The 14,686-nt window shown below is 41.3% G+C and overlaps 1 protein-coding gene across 1 annotated transcript in view; it reads left to right on the forward strand.

Annotated features, from left to right (window-relative positions):
- KDELR3 (KDEL endoplasmic reticulum protein retention receptor 3) overlaps positions 1-14,686 on the forward strand; it is a 31,971-nt gene that overhangs the window by 12,019 nt on the left and 5,266 nt on the right. The window contains exons 3-4 of the mRNA XM_075321835.1: positions 2,854-3,012; positions 13,832-14,084. Coding sequence (XP_075177950.1) covers positions 2,854-3,012; positions 13,832-14,084 — 412 coding nt within the window. The remainder of the gene's footprint in view (positions 1-2,853; positions 3,013-13,831; positions 14,085-14,686) is intronic.

Below are 14,686 nucleotides of genomic sequence, written 5' to 3' on the forward strand. Positions count from 1 at the left end.
AAATTTATGTGCCACAAATATCTCAACCTGAAAATAGAAGGGCTAGCTCCCCTATTTCATACACCTTTTCCTAATTTGTCATACACTATAATGTCTGACAACGCATGTATGACCACATCTCACCAGGACTCTTGTTATCAAGACATCCTCTGCTAGGCTGGAGGTCAGCCTGAAAAATACCTGTGCAGGCATCCAGGTAGCCATAACGGTGGCACTCAGGAATGACTGGTATTGTAGACTTCATGACATGAAGATCTGGGGAGCTGAAGCTTTAAAACGGAACCATTATTTTAATTTTATTTCATAAATCAATAGTACACATGAAAATAAGCAAATTTGTAATTTATCTTATCAGACAAATCTGCTTCTTTCTCTGCCAGAATTGATCAGTCATTATCAAAATTCTCAATTTTGAGGTCAAATATGTATTTAGCGAAGACTTTCTCATTACTGAGATAGGAGATGGAGGCTCGTTCTGATGAGATTCTATGTAGATAAAAGAAGGAGGAAGGAGCGGAGCTCTACCTCTAGCTCCTCCCTCTGCACCTAGCTCCTCCCTCTTCATCTACCTCCTTCCTCTGCCTTTAGCTCCTCCCTCTTCCTCTAGTTTCTACCTCTAGCTCCTCCCTCTGCCTCTAGCTCTTCCCTCTGCATCTAGTTCCTCTCTCTGCATCTACCTCTTTCCTCTACCTTTAGCTCCTCCCTCTTTAGTTTCTACCTCTAGCGCCTTTCTTTGCATCTAGCTCCTCCCTCTGCATTTACCTCCTTCATCAAGCTTCTACCTCTCCCTCCTTCCTCTGTCTCTAGCTCCTCCCTTCTCCCGCCATTATAGAATCTCATCAGTAAAAGATGCCATCTTCTATCTCAGTAATGGGAAAGTTTTCACTGAATACAGATTTTACCTCAGAATTGAGAATTTTGATAATGACTGATCAATTCTGGCAGAGAAAGAAGATTTCCCTGATTAGATATATTACAAGGTTCCTTATTTTCATGTGTACTATTCATTTATGAAATAAAAATGAAAACTGTTATGTTTTAAAGGGAATCTGTTTTTTTGGAACCTCATCTGAGAGCAGCATGATGTAAGCAAAGAGATCCTGATTCCAATGATGTATCACTTAGATTACTGGCTGCAGCCGTTCTGACACAATCAGAATTTTATATTTAGCCATGTAGCAGAGCTTTAGAGAGCTGTCCCTGCCCACCAGGCTCTCTATAGACATTGTACATTGACAGTGAGATGTCAATCAGAGGAGGGGGCGTGCCGGACTGCCGTGCATATGCAATATAGCCTTATCAATTATAAGTCCTGTTGCTTAACAAACATAGCAAATAAAAAGCAGATCGGACTGTGACAAGACAGGCAAACCTGAATTCATCGCAAAATCCTGCTGACCGATTTCCTTTAAGAAACATTTAAACTAATGTCTCCAGATTTCACAAGTCAAGCTGTATACATTGTTGAATCAATCTTTTAATTGTGGTGATTCTGGTGTACTTCTTTTGAAAATACAGGTCAGAATGAATGTGTAATGCTGAAATTAAAATGAGTATGTAACTTTGGGCAAGAAAACACTTAACAGCATTGCGACATAGCATTTTCAAAGTAAGTACACCCTCCTCTACATGTCCAAGGGGGTCATAGAACTAGAAATAGACCAAGGAAAAGGCAAAATTTTGGATGTTGCTTACATGCAATTTTTTTTTTTACAGGAGTAAAGCCAAATTACCTAATAACGTGACTTTCAAAGTTCCAGAATTTTCCATGCTGGATAAAATTTTAAAAATAAAAAGTTTAGTTAATTTTTAACAGTTTTAAATTTCCCTAATTATTTTTTATTTAGCTATTAAGAGCACTGTAATAATACTTCAGGTTCATACAGTAGTTACATAGACTACAGCTTATCAATCACAGCCATAGGAGGACTCATAACAGGGGTGTGTAATCTTTAGCATTTCTAATACCCAAGTGTAATAATCTTATTATGTCCTATTGTTTTTCCTTATAGCATATGTAGGTGACAGATCTGCTTCCCTGTAAAAGAAATGTTAAGTTATTCCTGTATCCAAAAGGTCCAATATTTTGGGTTGAATTGTAACAAGCATTGAATAATAATGTGATAGGCGATGGAGTTCTATAGAACACAAGAAATAATTAAAGGGGTTGTCCACTTCTCCGATATTAATGGCCTATCATTACATTAAATCATCAATTTTTTGATTGGTGGTGGTCTGATCCCTTGTACCCCCACCGATGCTCTGTAGTGTTTATACCCGGCCTTCCCCACAGCTGCTGATCGGCGAGGGTGCCTTGTATCAGACACCACCAATCTGGTTCTGACCACCTAGCCTAAGGATAGGTTTTTAGTATCTAAATAGTGGCCAACTCCTATAAACCAACCACAGCCTTTAAAAGGAATCTATCAGCAGGTTTTTGCTACCTCATCTGAGATCCGCATGATGTAGGCAAGGAGATTCTGAATCCAACAATGAATCACTTAGATTACTGGCTGCAGCCGTCCTGACACAATCTGTATTTTAGGTTTAGTCATGTAGCTCAGCTCAGGGAGCTGCCCCCGCTCACACCAGGCTCTCTATAGAGATTGTACATTGACAGTGAGGTGTCAATCCGAGGATGAGGCATGCTGGACTGTCATGCACATGAGTTTTTAGTCCTGTAATGATAAGGATACTGCTGATTAAACAAATAAACAAAAGATTAGACTGTGACAAAACAGGCATCCCTGAACATTCTTTGTTAACCTTTGCAGCATACTGGCTTCAGCTTACATAGCAAAAACCTGCTGACAGATTCCCTTTAATACCACATATTGTCTCATTTTTCAACAGATCGTATTCTTGCTTTGTGCATATATCACAATTTACCTGATCTACATGAAGTTTCGAAAGGCATACGACAGTGAGAACGACACATTCCGACTGGAGTTTCTCTTGGTGCCAGTTATTGGTCTTTCCTTCTTAGAAAACTATGAGTTTACACCGTTGGAGGTGAGAGACCAAATTCTAAAATGCAGGAATGTTATCTGAAGTATTTTAATGTTGTATCCAATAAAAATGGTCTTTTTTATTCGTAAGAGAATGAAACAAATCTGGTTGGGTGATGCTCATATGTAATATGTAGGGTCTCCAGACAAAGGGTAATTATTATATCCATGATGATAATAGCTTCCATATGGTAGCCCCAGGGGCTAAGATTTGTAGCCCTTGAAAGCCTATGGGCTAAAAAAAAATTATTCACGGAAAACCAATTTTTTGGCTGAGAAAAGGCTTTCAGCCTCCTGAACATATAGTGCCTACAAGTAGTATTCAACCCCCTGCAGATTTAGCAGGTTTGATAAGATGCAAATAAGTTAGAGCCTGCAAACTTCAAACAAGAGCAGGATTTATTAACAGATGCATAAATCTTACAAACCAACAAGTTATGTTGCTCAGTTAAATTTTAATAAATTTTCAACATAAAAGTGTGGGTCAATTATTATTCAACCCCTAGGTTTAATATTTTGTGGAATAACCCTTGTTTGCAATTACAGCTAATAATCGTCTTTTATAAAACCTGATCAGGCCGGCACAGGTCTCTGGAGTTATCTTGGCCCACTCCTCCATGCAGATCTTCTCCAAGTTATCTAGGTTCTTTGGGTGTCTCATGTGGACTTTAATCTTGAGCTCCTTCCACAAGTTTTCAATTGGGTTAAGGTCAGGAGAGTGACTAGGCCACTGCAACACCTTGATTTTTTCCCTCTTGAACCAGGCCTTGGTTTTCTTGGCTTTGTGCTTTGGGTCGTTGTCTTGTTGGAAGATGAAATGACGACCCATCTTAAGATCCTTGATGGAGGAGCGGAGGTTCTTGGCCAAAATCTCCAGGTAGGCCATGCTATCCATCTTCCCATGGATGCGGACCAGATGGCGAGGCCCCTTGGCTGAGAAACAGCCCCACAGCATGATGCTGCCACCACCATGCTTGACTGTAGGGATGGTATTCTTGGGGTCGTATGCAGTGCCATCCAGTCTCCAAACGTCACGTGTGTGGTTGGCACCAAAGATCTCGATCTTGGTCTCATCAGACCAGAGAACCTTGAACCAGTCTGTCTCAGAGTCCTCCAAGTGATCATGAGCAAACTGTAGACGAGCCTTGACATGACGCTTTGAAAGTAAAGGTACCTTACGGGCTCATCTGGAACGGAGACCATTGCGGTGGAGTACGTTACTTATGGTATTGACCGAAACCAATGTCCCCACTGCCATGAGATCTTCCTTGAGCTCCTTCCTTGTTGTCCTTGGGTTAGCCTTGACTCTTCGGACAAGCCTGGCCTCGGCACGGGTGGAAACTTTCAAAGGCTGTCCAGGCCGTGGAAGGCTAACAGTAGTTCCATAAGCCTTTCACTTCCAGATGATGCTCCCATCAGTGGAGACAGGTAGGCCCAACTCCTTGGAAAGGGTTTTGTACCCCTTGTCAGCCTTGTGACCCTCCACGATCTTGTCTCTGATGGCCTTGGAATGCTCCTTTGTCTTTCCCATGTTGACCTAGTATGAGTGCTGTTCACAAGTTTGGGGATGGTCTTAATTAGTCAGAAAAGGCTGGAAAAAGAGATAATTAATCCAAACAACATTGTTCTTTGTGCCTGAAATACTTCTTAATACTTTAGGGGAACCAAATAGAATTCTTGTGGTTTGAGGGGTTGAATAATAAATGACCCTCTGAATAAACTTTTCACAATTTAAAAAAAAAAGAAAAGAAATAACATTCTTTTTTGCTGCAGTGCATTTCACACTTCCAGGCTGATCTACAGTCCAAATGTCACAATGCCAAGTTAATTCCGAATGTGTAAACCTGCTAAATCTGCAGGGGGTTGAATACTACTTGTAGGCACTGTAACATACTAAAGAAGTTGGCCGCTACTTTAACATTGATGGCATATCCTTATTATAGATCATCAATGTTTGATCGTCCGGGGACCGACGCCCTACGGCTGCTATCAGAAGAGGAGGTATCTCCGGAACTGAGCATTTACAGCCTCCTGCTGCCGCCTGCACTGAGAACAGCTGATAGAAGGACCTGTGCTGATGTCATACCCATGTGTCCAGAAGGAGCGGGGCCCCAGCCAACAGAAAAATGTTGCTTCCTGGTATCAGCTATGGTGGCTGAGGCCCTGCCCCTTCTGGTCACATGGGTATGACATCAGCACAGGTCCTTTAGTCACAAAGTAAATCGATTCTTTAATAGAATTAGGATAAATAACACGGGAGGGGATAACTATGAATATCCACCCCAGCTATCAGCTGCTGCAGCTGCTGTCATTTAAAAAGCTGCTGATTTTACAAACTTTACTTGCTTGTGTTTTCAAGATCTATACATTCTAGCTGACAACTAAACGTATGTAGAAAATCAGCCTGATAGTGCCAGTATAGCACTGGGTTTAGGTTATATACGAAAATCCTGAAGATTGGTCCACGTAAAGATATTTTTAGTTATGTTCGTTGTGTTCGGATTTTAATGTTTTCCTAAATGATGAAGTCCACTGATGTATCATGGCTGAGTTTACATGTAAATTTAGGAACTTGTAGTTCATGCCATGCCTCTTTATTAATAGTATTACTTTTAGGGTATATTGTGGAGAATACCGCCATAATACACCATGTGACGGGGCATGATTTCAGAGTCCTTGAAAAACAACTTGATGTGATACTGTTCTTTGAAAGTTTTACATGAATTTGTGTTAAACTGACATTATTTTAGCCCAAAAATTATCCGGGATTTGCTATCTAAGCCTTTACAACGCCTTCATAAAGTGCCTTTCTGTAGGTCTATTACATAGATTGTCCATATGTGCAGTTTTGCCTGGTATTGCAGCTTAACACCACTGATGTAAATGGGGCAGCACTGTAATACGAAGCATAGCCAAACTTACAGATAGCCCCTGTGCAGGGATAAACAATAAAGGAATAAGGCTATGTGCACACAGTGCGTTTTTCTCGGCGTTTTTCGGGTGCGTTTTTGGCCTCAAAACTGCATGACTTTGCTTCCCCAGCAAAGTCTATGAGTTTTCATTTTTGCTGTCCCCACACAGCGTTTTTTTTCAGCTGCGTTTTTGTGGTGACCACAAAAGCGCAGCATGTCAATTATTCCAGCGTTTTTCACCGCGATTTTCATCCATTGAGTGCAATGGGATGTTGAAAGATGCAATGAAAAACGCAAATAGCTGCGTTTTGGTGCGTTTCTAAGACCAAAAACGCAGCTATAAACGCAGGAGGTGGGTAGTAAAGTGACGTGTACAGGAAGAGGATTCCTTCTGTCAGTAAACACAGAAGCGTGAATCCTCCCGGTACAGTCAACGCCGCTTCCATCTCCCGTCCTCTGCAGGTATGCTGCCGTCTGGGCGGGAGGTGGAAGCGGCTGCGAAAACAAAAGTTAACAGTAGAAAAAAAGAAAAAAAATTATACTCACCTGTCTGCAGACTCCCGGTGCCATGCCCGCTCCCATCTCCTCTCACGGTATCGCCACCCCCGCTCCGGCTGTGTGCAGACGGCCGGGAAACCTCCGATGGATGCAGGACCTGGCGATGGATCACCTGATGCAGTCACCTGACGCATCAGCTGATCGTAAGTATCGCGGTGACGCGGGCGCCCGGCCGGTATCAGCGGATGCATCAGGAGACTTCATCCCTGATTACCGGCAGCTGCTGCAGCGATCGGACAGGATCAGACTCCCGCCCCATCGCTGCAGGAGCTGCCGGTAATCAGCACATAAGTGAGTATTATTTATTTTTATTTTTTTTTTTGCACTGATGCTTCAGCTGATTTTATAATCGGCTTTTATACAATCAGCTGATGTGTGATGGGATTCAGTCACTTGAACCTGACACATCATCTGATCACTTTGCCTTCCAGCAAACCGATCAGATGATATTGGATCCGGATTGGACGGCGCGGGACCCTGACCCAGGATTACTGCGGAGGGGGGGTTCTTTATTTCAATAAAGATGGAGTCACTAATTGTGTTGTGTTTTATTTCTAATAAAAATATTTTTCTGTGTGTTGTGTTTTTTTTTTATCTTTACTAGAAATTCATGGTGGCCATGTCTAATATTGGCGTGACACCATGAATTTCGGGCTTAGGGCCAGCTATACAGCTAGCCCTAACCCCATTATTACCCAGCGAGCCACCCGGCTTCAGGGCAGCTGGAAGAGTTGGATACAGCGCCAGAAGATGGCGCTTCTATGAAAGCGCCATTTTCTGGGGTGGCTGCGGGCTGCAATTCACAGCGGGGGTGCCCAGAAAGCATGGGCACCCTGCACTGTGGATTCCAATCCCCAGCTGCCTAGTTGTACCCGGCTGGACTTAAAAATTGGGCGAAGCTCACGTCATTTTTTTTTTTAAATTATTTCATGAAATTCATGAAATAATTTAAAAAAAAAGGGCTTCCCTATATTTTTAGTTCCCAGACGGGTACAAATAGGCAGCTGGGGGTTGGGGGCAGCCCGCACCTGCCTGCTGTACCCGGCTAGCATACAAAAATATGGCAAAGCCCACGTCATTTTTTTTGTTTGGGGGGGCAAAGAAATCCTGCATACAGTCCTGGAAGGAGGATGCTGAGCCTTGTAGTTCGACAGCTGCTGTCTGCTCTCCTGCATACACTATTGGATGGAGGATGCTGAGCCTTGTAGGTCTGCTCCCCCTGACTCTCCCTCAAGCATACAGTCCTGGATGGAGCATGCTGAGCCTTGTAGTTCTGCAGCTGCTGTCTGCTCTCCTGCATACACTATTGGATGGAGTATGCTGAGCCTTGTAGTTCTGCAGCTGTCTGCTCTTCTGCATACACTAGTGGAGAATGAAGAACACATTGAAGAAGGAAATGACATCAGACCTTTTTTTTTTTGTTCACTGATAAAAAACGCATAAGGACGCAGTGAGCAAAAACGCAGCAAAACGCAGCAAAAAAACGCACCAAATCGCGGCAAAACGCGTCGTTTTTTGCCACGTTTTTTCGACGCAGGTGCGTTTTTGTGCGTTTTTAGCGGCCAAAAACGCAGCGTCAAAAAAACGCACTGTGTGCACATAGCCTAAAGGGTCCATAGCACTCCAGTGAGCATCACTGCCCCTTCGTAGTGATGATCGGCAGACAGGGCTATGGAGTCGGAGTCGGTATATAATGCACTACGACAACTAAAATATATAATAAATTGGGGACAGTAGTACAATGCAGAATGTGCTGAATATTTTTTCATAGGAATTTGGGAAAGTTATGAAATGTCCTATAAATGGCTGTTCTATTCCTGATCTAAGGCTGCATTCACACACAGCGTTTTTGCTGCGTTTTTTTGAGGATACGTTTGTCAGCTGCAAAAGCAGATCAGCTTTTTAAAAAACTGCATCACCTGAAAGGTTTCTGAGCTCATAGATAATGCTTTCAATAGCAAAAGCAGATTAGAAAAACGCCACAAACTGACATGCTCATTCTTTGTGAGGATCCTCACAAAACCATGTGTCTGAATGTCCTATCTTGAAACCCATTGCCTTTGCTGGATGCCAGAGACACTGCATTTCACTGAATTATTTTGCCATCAATGTTCGATATGTTTGTGACAAGAAAGAAATTGTTAGCAAGTCACTGGCAGTAAAAGATACTAAAGCTCATCACACCAGCCAGTTTCTCCAGGCCTTAGTGGAAAAAGTTCTACAAGACTACAAACTCAAAAAAGAACAGGTTCTTGCTATTGTAAAGGACAATGCTTCAAACTTGATAAGTACAATTACACTGATGAATGAGAGTAATAAACAACAGCTAGAAGAAAATGTCGGATTTAGTATGTGTGAGATGGAAGGCCACAGTGCTGTTCATGTAACTGAGGAACAAACAGATATTACAACAGAAGAACAGCAAAATGATACTTTAGGATTAGATGATCTTGTTGAAGCTGGTTCAAAACACTTTCATATTCATCACATGCGCTGTGTTGTGCACACGCTGCAGCTGGCAATAAGAGAGACAGTCTGCAAGAGGGACCTCGGTTTCACGCATCCGGCTTTTTGCCGGTTTGGTGGATGCGGCGCACTCCAGTACAGTGTATACAGTACAGTGACAGCGCGACAAACGCCGGACACATGCTGTCATGTGACCGGAGCATGTGACACGGAAGTTGCAGCGCTGCCACTGTACTGTATCGTACTGTACTGGCGTGCGCCGCATCCGCCAAACCGGTGAGAAACCGGATGTGTGAAACTGGGCGGACATGCTGGAAATCTAATTGGAAAAGTGAGGAAGTTGGTTATTGCCGCCAGAACCCCTAAAATTGATTCCATCTTGAAGAGACGTGCTGGGAAAGGGGCAATTGTTGATCAAGCCACTCGGTGAGGCAGCACTTATTTAATGACAGAGCTTGAACTAAAATAGTTTCTTATAGATATGGTGAACCCTCAAGTAACATTAAATGAAGGTCAATGGACACAGGTGGCTGAATTGAAGGAATTGCTTAATCACCCATTTACCGTGACTAAAAAATGACAAGCTGAGGATTTAACTCCTGGCATTTTCATAAGGGAGTGGAAGAACTTTCTATTTTGCCTGTCCCGAAGAAGACGTTTAATCACAGATGGAATTTCTGCTTCAATGCAACGGAGAGAGACACAGCTATTGGAAAATAAAATTCTTCTGGCAGCTGTTTATTTGGACCCAAGTCATCGTATACTGCTTGATGATCAACAGCTTACTAAAGGAAAAGAAGCTTTGAGTGAGGTAGCAGTTAGGATGAGCGGCTACAGGACTGCCAGGCGCAAGAGGACTTGGGGCCTGACAGTGCTACTGCTGCCATATCTTCAGCCTCATCGGATGAGGAGTTTAACTTTGACAAGTATTTGGATGACATGGAGCAGGCAAAGCGTTGCCGCAAGGAAAAAGATTTTACTCCGTCTCCTATAGCAGCAGATTGACCAGATTTCAGTAAAATTTTTCACTTGCTCTCAAAGAAATAGAAAAATTCAACTGTTCATCAAAACTAACTGTGCATGAGGCAATTCCTTTTGTACCCGGAAATTGTTAGAGATGTTGCCCATGTGGCTACGGCTTTGCCTCCAACCCAAGTTACTGTAGAGAGGCTGCTCTCTAGCCTTAAAATTATTAGGTCAGATTTGAGGTCATCTGCGAAGAAGGATCTGATGGAAGCAATTCTATTTCTTACAACAAATTCATAGACTGCACAAGTGTTATTTAGTATGTTTTTGGTGAAAACTGTTTTTTTGTCACTTACATAGTGTATTACATAGCGTTATATATAACACTATGTAAGTGGCAAAAAACTGTTTTCATCAAAAACATACTAAATAATAACATTTAGTATAATGCTTATATTTAAGTGAAAAATGTATTGTAGTACAATGTGAGCATCAGACATTTAATAATTTTTATGATACACAATAATCAAGATATTTAGATAGAATATAAAATATATTTATTGGATACAACTTTAGAACACGAAAAAACTAAAATTGTAAATATGTAATGCACCATGTAATATACAGTAGCATATCTATATATATATATATATATATATATATATATAGATATATATATCTATATCTATATCTATATATATATATATATATATATATATATATATATATATATATATATATATATATATATATTACATATTTACAATTTTAGTTTTTTGTGTTCTAAAGTTGTATTCCAATAAATATATTTTATATTCTATTTATTGGAATACAACTTTAGAACACAAAAAAATAAAATTGTAAATATGTAATACAATATGTAATGTATATATATATATATATATATATATATATATATATATATATATATATACGATATATATGTAATCTACTGTATATTACATGGTGTATTGCATATTTACAATTTATTACAGGTTTTTGTGTTCTAAAGTTGTATTCCAATAAATATATTTTATGTTCTATCCAAATATCTTGATTATTGTATCATAAAAATGATTAAATGTCTGATGTTCACATACACATGTTCATGTACTACAATACATTTTTCAATTAACTATAAGCAATACATGTAGGAGTCGGTGCAGGTGCAAGGGAAATTGAGTCGGAGCTGGAGTCGAAGGTTTGGCTTACCGACTCCACAGCCCTGTCGGCAGGGTCAGTTTCCTTCAATTAAATATTTTCAAAGATAAAATACCAATATTTTACTAAAAATCCCTGAACCCTTTTTCTTAAAGTAGACACCTTCCAAGTCGTAAAAATGACACATAATGGGCATCATGCAAACTACACTCCAGATGCCTTTAAACATCTAAGTGCCAGAGTCAACAAATGGCCTAATTAGGATTAGATGGTAACTCTCACAGTGCCCTTAAATGTGACAAGAGAACCGAGCTTGAAAGAACACTCCTCCATCCCTCATCTGCAGTAAGTGTAAGGTTGAGGCCTTTTTTTCTGTCTTAATTCAGCTTCTGTTAGGCATAAAAAAAAAATGCACGTGTGGCACGTTCCGTTTTTACAAATCGTGTGGCCTTCCATGTCTGTATGTGTCATCCATGTGACACGTACCAGAAAATAATTAAGAATGTGCAAAGATAGCTAGATAAATAGCTTATAGGCCTTTTCATTTAGCCTGTTAAATAAATAAAAAACGATGTGGGGTCCCCCTCATTTTTGATAACCAGCAAAAGAAAAGCAGACAGCTGGGGGCTGATAGTATCAGGCTGGGAAGATCCATGGTTATTGGGACCTTCCCAGCCTAAAAATACCAGCCCGCAACCACCCCAGAAGTGGAGCATCACCTAACATACTTCAGTTCTGGCTCTTTGCCTTAGCTCTTCCCGATTGTCCTGGTGCAGTGGCAATCAGGGTAATGGTAGATGGGGTAGATATCAGCTGTGTAATATCCAAAAACACAGCTAGCATCAAGCCATGGTGTTAGTAATGGAGAGGCGTATATCAGATATCCACATTACTAAGCCAGTAATCACAAAAAGGAGACACACACACACAAATAAATAATTTATCGAAATAAACACTCCCCGACACTTTCTCTCGTCCTCACTTTATTAAATAAAAAAAACAAACTACATAGGTTAACCATAGATCAGGGATTCATCGTAGTCCGCAAATGTAAACCTGCAAAAAACAGAAATATAAACATAAAAGAAGATACTTAAGGCCCCGTTAAATGCAACGACATCGCTAACGAGATATCGCTGGGGTTACGGAATTCGTAACGCACATCCGACATCGCTGTGCGTGACACCTACGTTCGACCACTAACGATCCAAAAAGCGGCACAAATCGTTGATTGTTGACACGTCATTCCTTTCCCAAATATTGTTGCTCGTTCTGGACGCAGGTTGTTCGTCGTTCCTGAGGCAGCACACATCCCTACATGTGACACCCCAGGTACAACGAACAACAGCTTATCTGAGTCCTCCGGCAACGAGGTGGGAGTGACGTTTATGCGGCTGCTCTCCGCCCCTCCGCTTCTATTGGTGGCCCGCTGTGTGATGTCGCTGTGAGGCTGCACGAACCGCCCCCTTAAACAAGAGTTTGTTCAGCGGCCACAGCGACGTTGTTAGGAAGGTATGTGCGTGTGACGCGTACTAGCGATATTGTTCGCCACGGGCAGCGATTTGTCCGTGACGCACGCACGACGTGGGCAAGTGCTATCGCTAGCGATGTCGCAGCATGTAAAGCCCGCTTTACTCTCATTCACCCCTTTATTAATAAATAAATTAAATAAAAACTCCCGCTCACGTGCGACGAAGCCCAAAGATACCATCGAACAACGTGTATGGAGCATCAATCTGACACTCCATAGTCTTACAAGCAATTCTGGGTCTTGCTGCACCTCACTAGACCCAGTAACATCAGTAACGTTAGATCTCTTCAGAGTCACTGGGTCACGCTGTGCTGTTCATGACTCTCTGAAAACACGGGAATGTAAGCAAAACCATAGATTTTAATGGCTGTATGTATGTACATGTCTTCGGTTTGTATAAAAATGGATGCCATACGTACCGGAAACATTCACATGTGGAGAGGGCCTTCCATAGACACTGAGACCCAGAAAATTACATTTTTGACTCTGATCCAAGACTTTAAAAAAAGTGCTCCTCCTCTAGTAATGCCAGCAGGGATTTGGTATCATTTCAAGGGTTTTTTTCCCAAGAACAAAATTAATTTTAATGTTGATTTTTATCATTAGATCTTAGAATACTTATAAGTTCTACAATTGGATCTGTTTAAAAAAAATGTTCCTGTGCTAAGATAATCTTATATATGTGCCCTGCTATGTGCTGTGTAATGGCCGTGTCTAACCGTACAGGAGGACATGGTCTGATCATACCATATCTCCTGGGCCAGGGAGAAAGTAAAAAAAAAAGAGAGTATACAGACATTACAGCATTGGATTCTTTTTATGAGTTAAAACATTTCCGTGACTTTTTTTTTTTTTAATATTTTACCTCACAAAAAGAATTAGCTGTACTGTCTGTATACCTTTTTATTTCGTCTTCGGCCCAGAAACATAATACAAAAGTGGTCTCCATCGAAATCTATTTTAACCAGATGTTAGAAATCAGTAGGGATCACTGAACCTTTCTTCAGCAGCCAATCACATTCATGTATCACTGTTCCTCCTAGGAGACTGTAACCCTGAATCATTTTGTGATAGTTATGATATTTTAATGTGTTTTTGTACTATGTAGACATCATTTTAGTGTAAATAGGACCTTATGTTGAAGGAATGTGACATTTGAGGAATCTCCTAGAAGCATTTGCTAACAAACTCTTTTCTCTTTAATAAAATTGAATGTATTTTTCTTTTAGATACTTTGGACTTTTTCCATTTACCTGGAATCTGTGGCAATTCTGCCCCAGCTCTTTATGATCAGTAAGACGGGAGAAGCCGAGTCTATCACCACACACTACCTCTTCTTTTTGGGCTTATATCGTATGCTTTACTTGGCTAACTGGATCTGGCGCTACCACACGGAGAAGTTCTATGACCAGATAGCCGTGGTGTCAGGAGTTGTGCAGACCATCTTCTACTTTGACTTTTTCTACCTCTACATCACTAAGGGTAAGAATTCCAACTTGGGGAGAAAAGTAACCCGTAAGGCCTCAGTCAGATGTCTGTTTTTCCACATACGTGTACCTGTGTTTTTCGTGGATAAAACATGCACGAATTATAGACCATGTTTGCAAGTCCTTTGAAGTTCCAGTTAGACAGCTTGTGAATTAAAAATGAATTTATTTATTCCATATTTAAAATCGTAGGAAGAGGAAGGAGAATCTCCAGCATCCAAAAGATGGACAAGTGAGCTCCCCATAACGTGGAGCTCCCCATCCTGAGAATTCCAGCTTTCAGCCGTGTGGCTTTACCCTGGCTGGTATCAAAATTGCGGGGGGACAGCACGTCTTTTTTTTTATTTGTTTATTTTACTGCACGATATAGACCCGCCCACCGGCGGCTGTGATTGGTTGCAGTGAGACAGCTGTCACTCAGCGTGGGGGCGTGTCTGACTGCAACCAATCATAGGCGCCGGTGGCCAGGGAATAAGAGATTGAATAATGAGCGGCCGGCATTTTCAAAAGAGGAAAAGCCGCCGGAGCTTGTAACAGCCGTGCAGCGCCGCACTGGTGATCGGGGATTGGTGAGTATGAGAGAGGAGGAGAGACCGA

This window comes from Anomaloglossus baeobatrachus, chromosome 8, assembly GCF_048569485.1.
Source record: "Anomaloglossus baeobatrachus isolate aAnoBae1 chromosome 8, aAnoBae1.hap1, whole genome shotgun sequence".
Lineage (NCBI taxonomy): Eukaryota > Metazoa > Chordata > Amphibia > Anura > Aromobatidae > Anomaloglossus > Anomaloglossus baeobatrachus.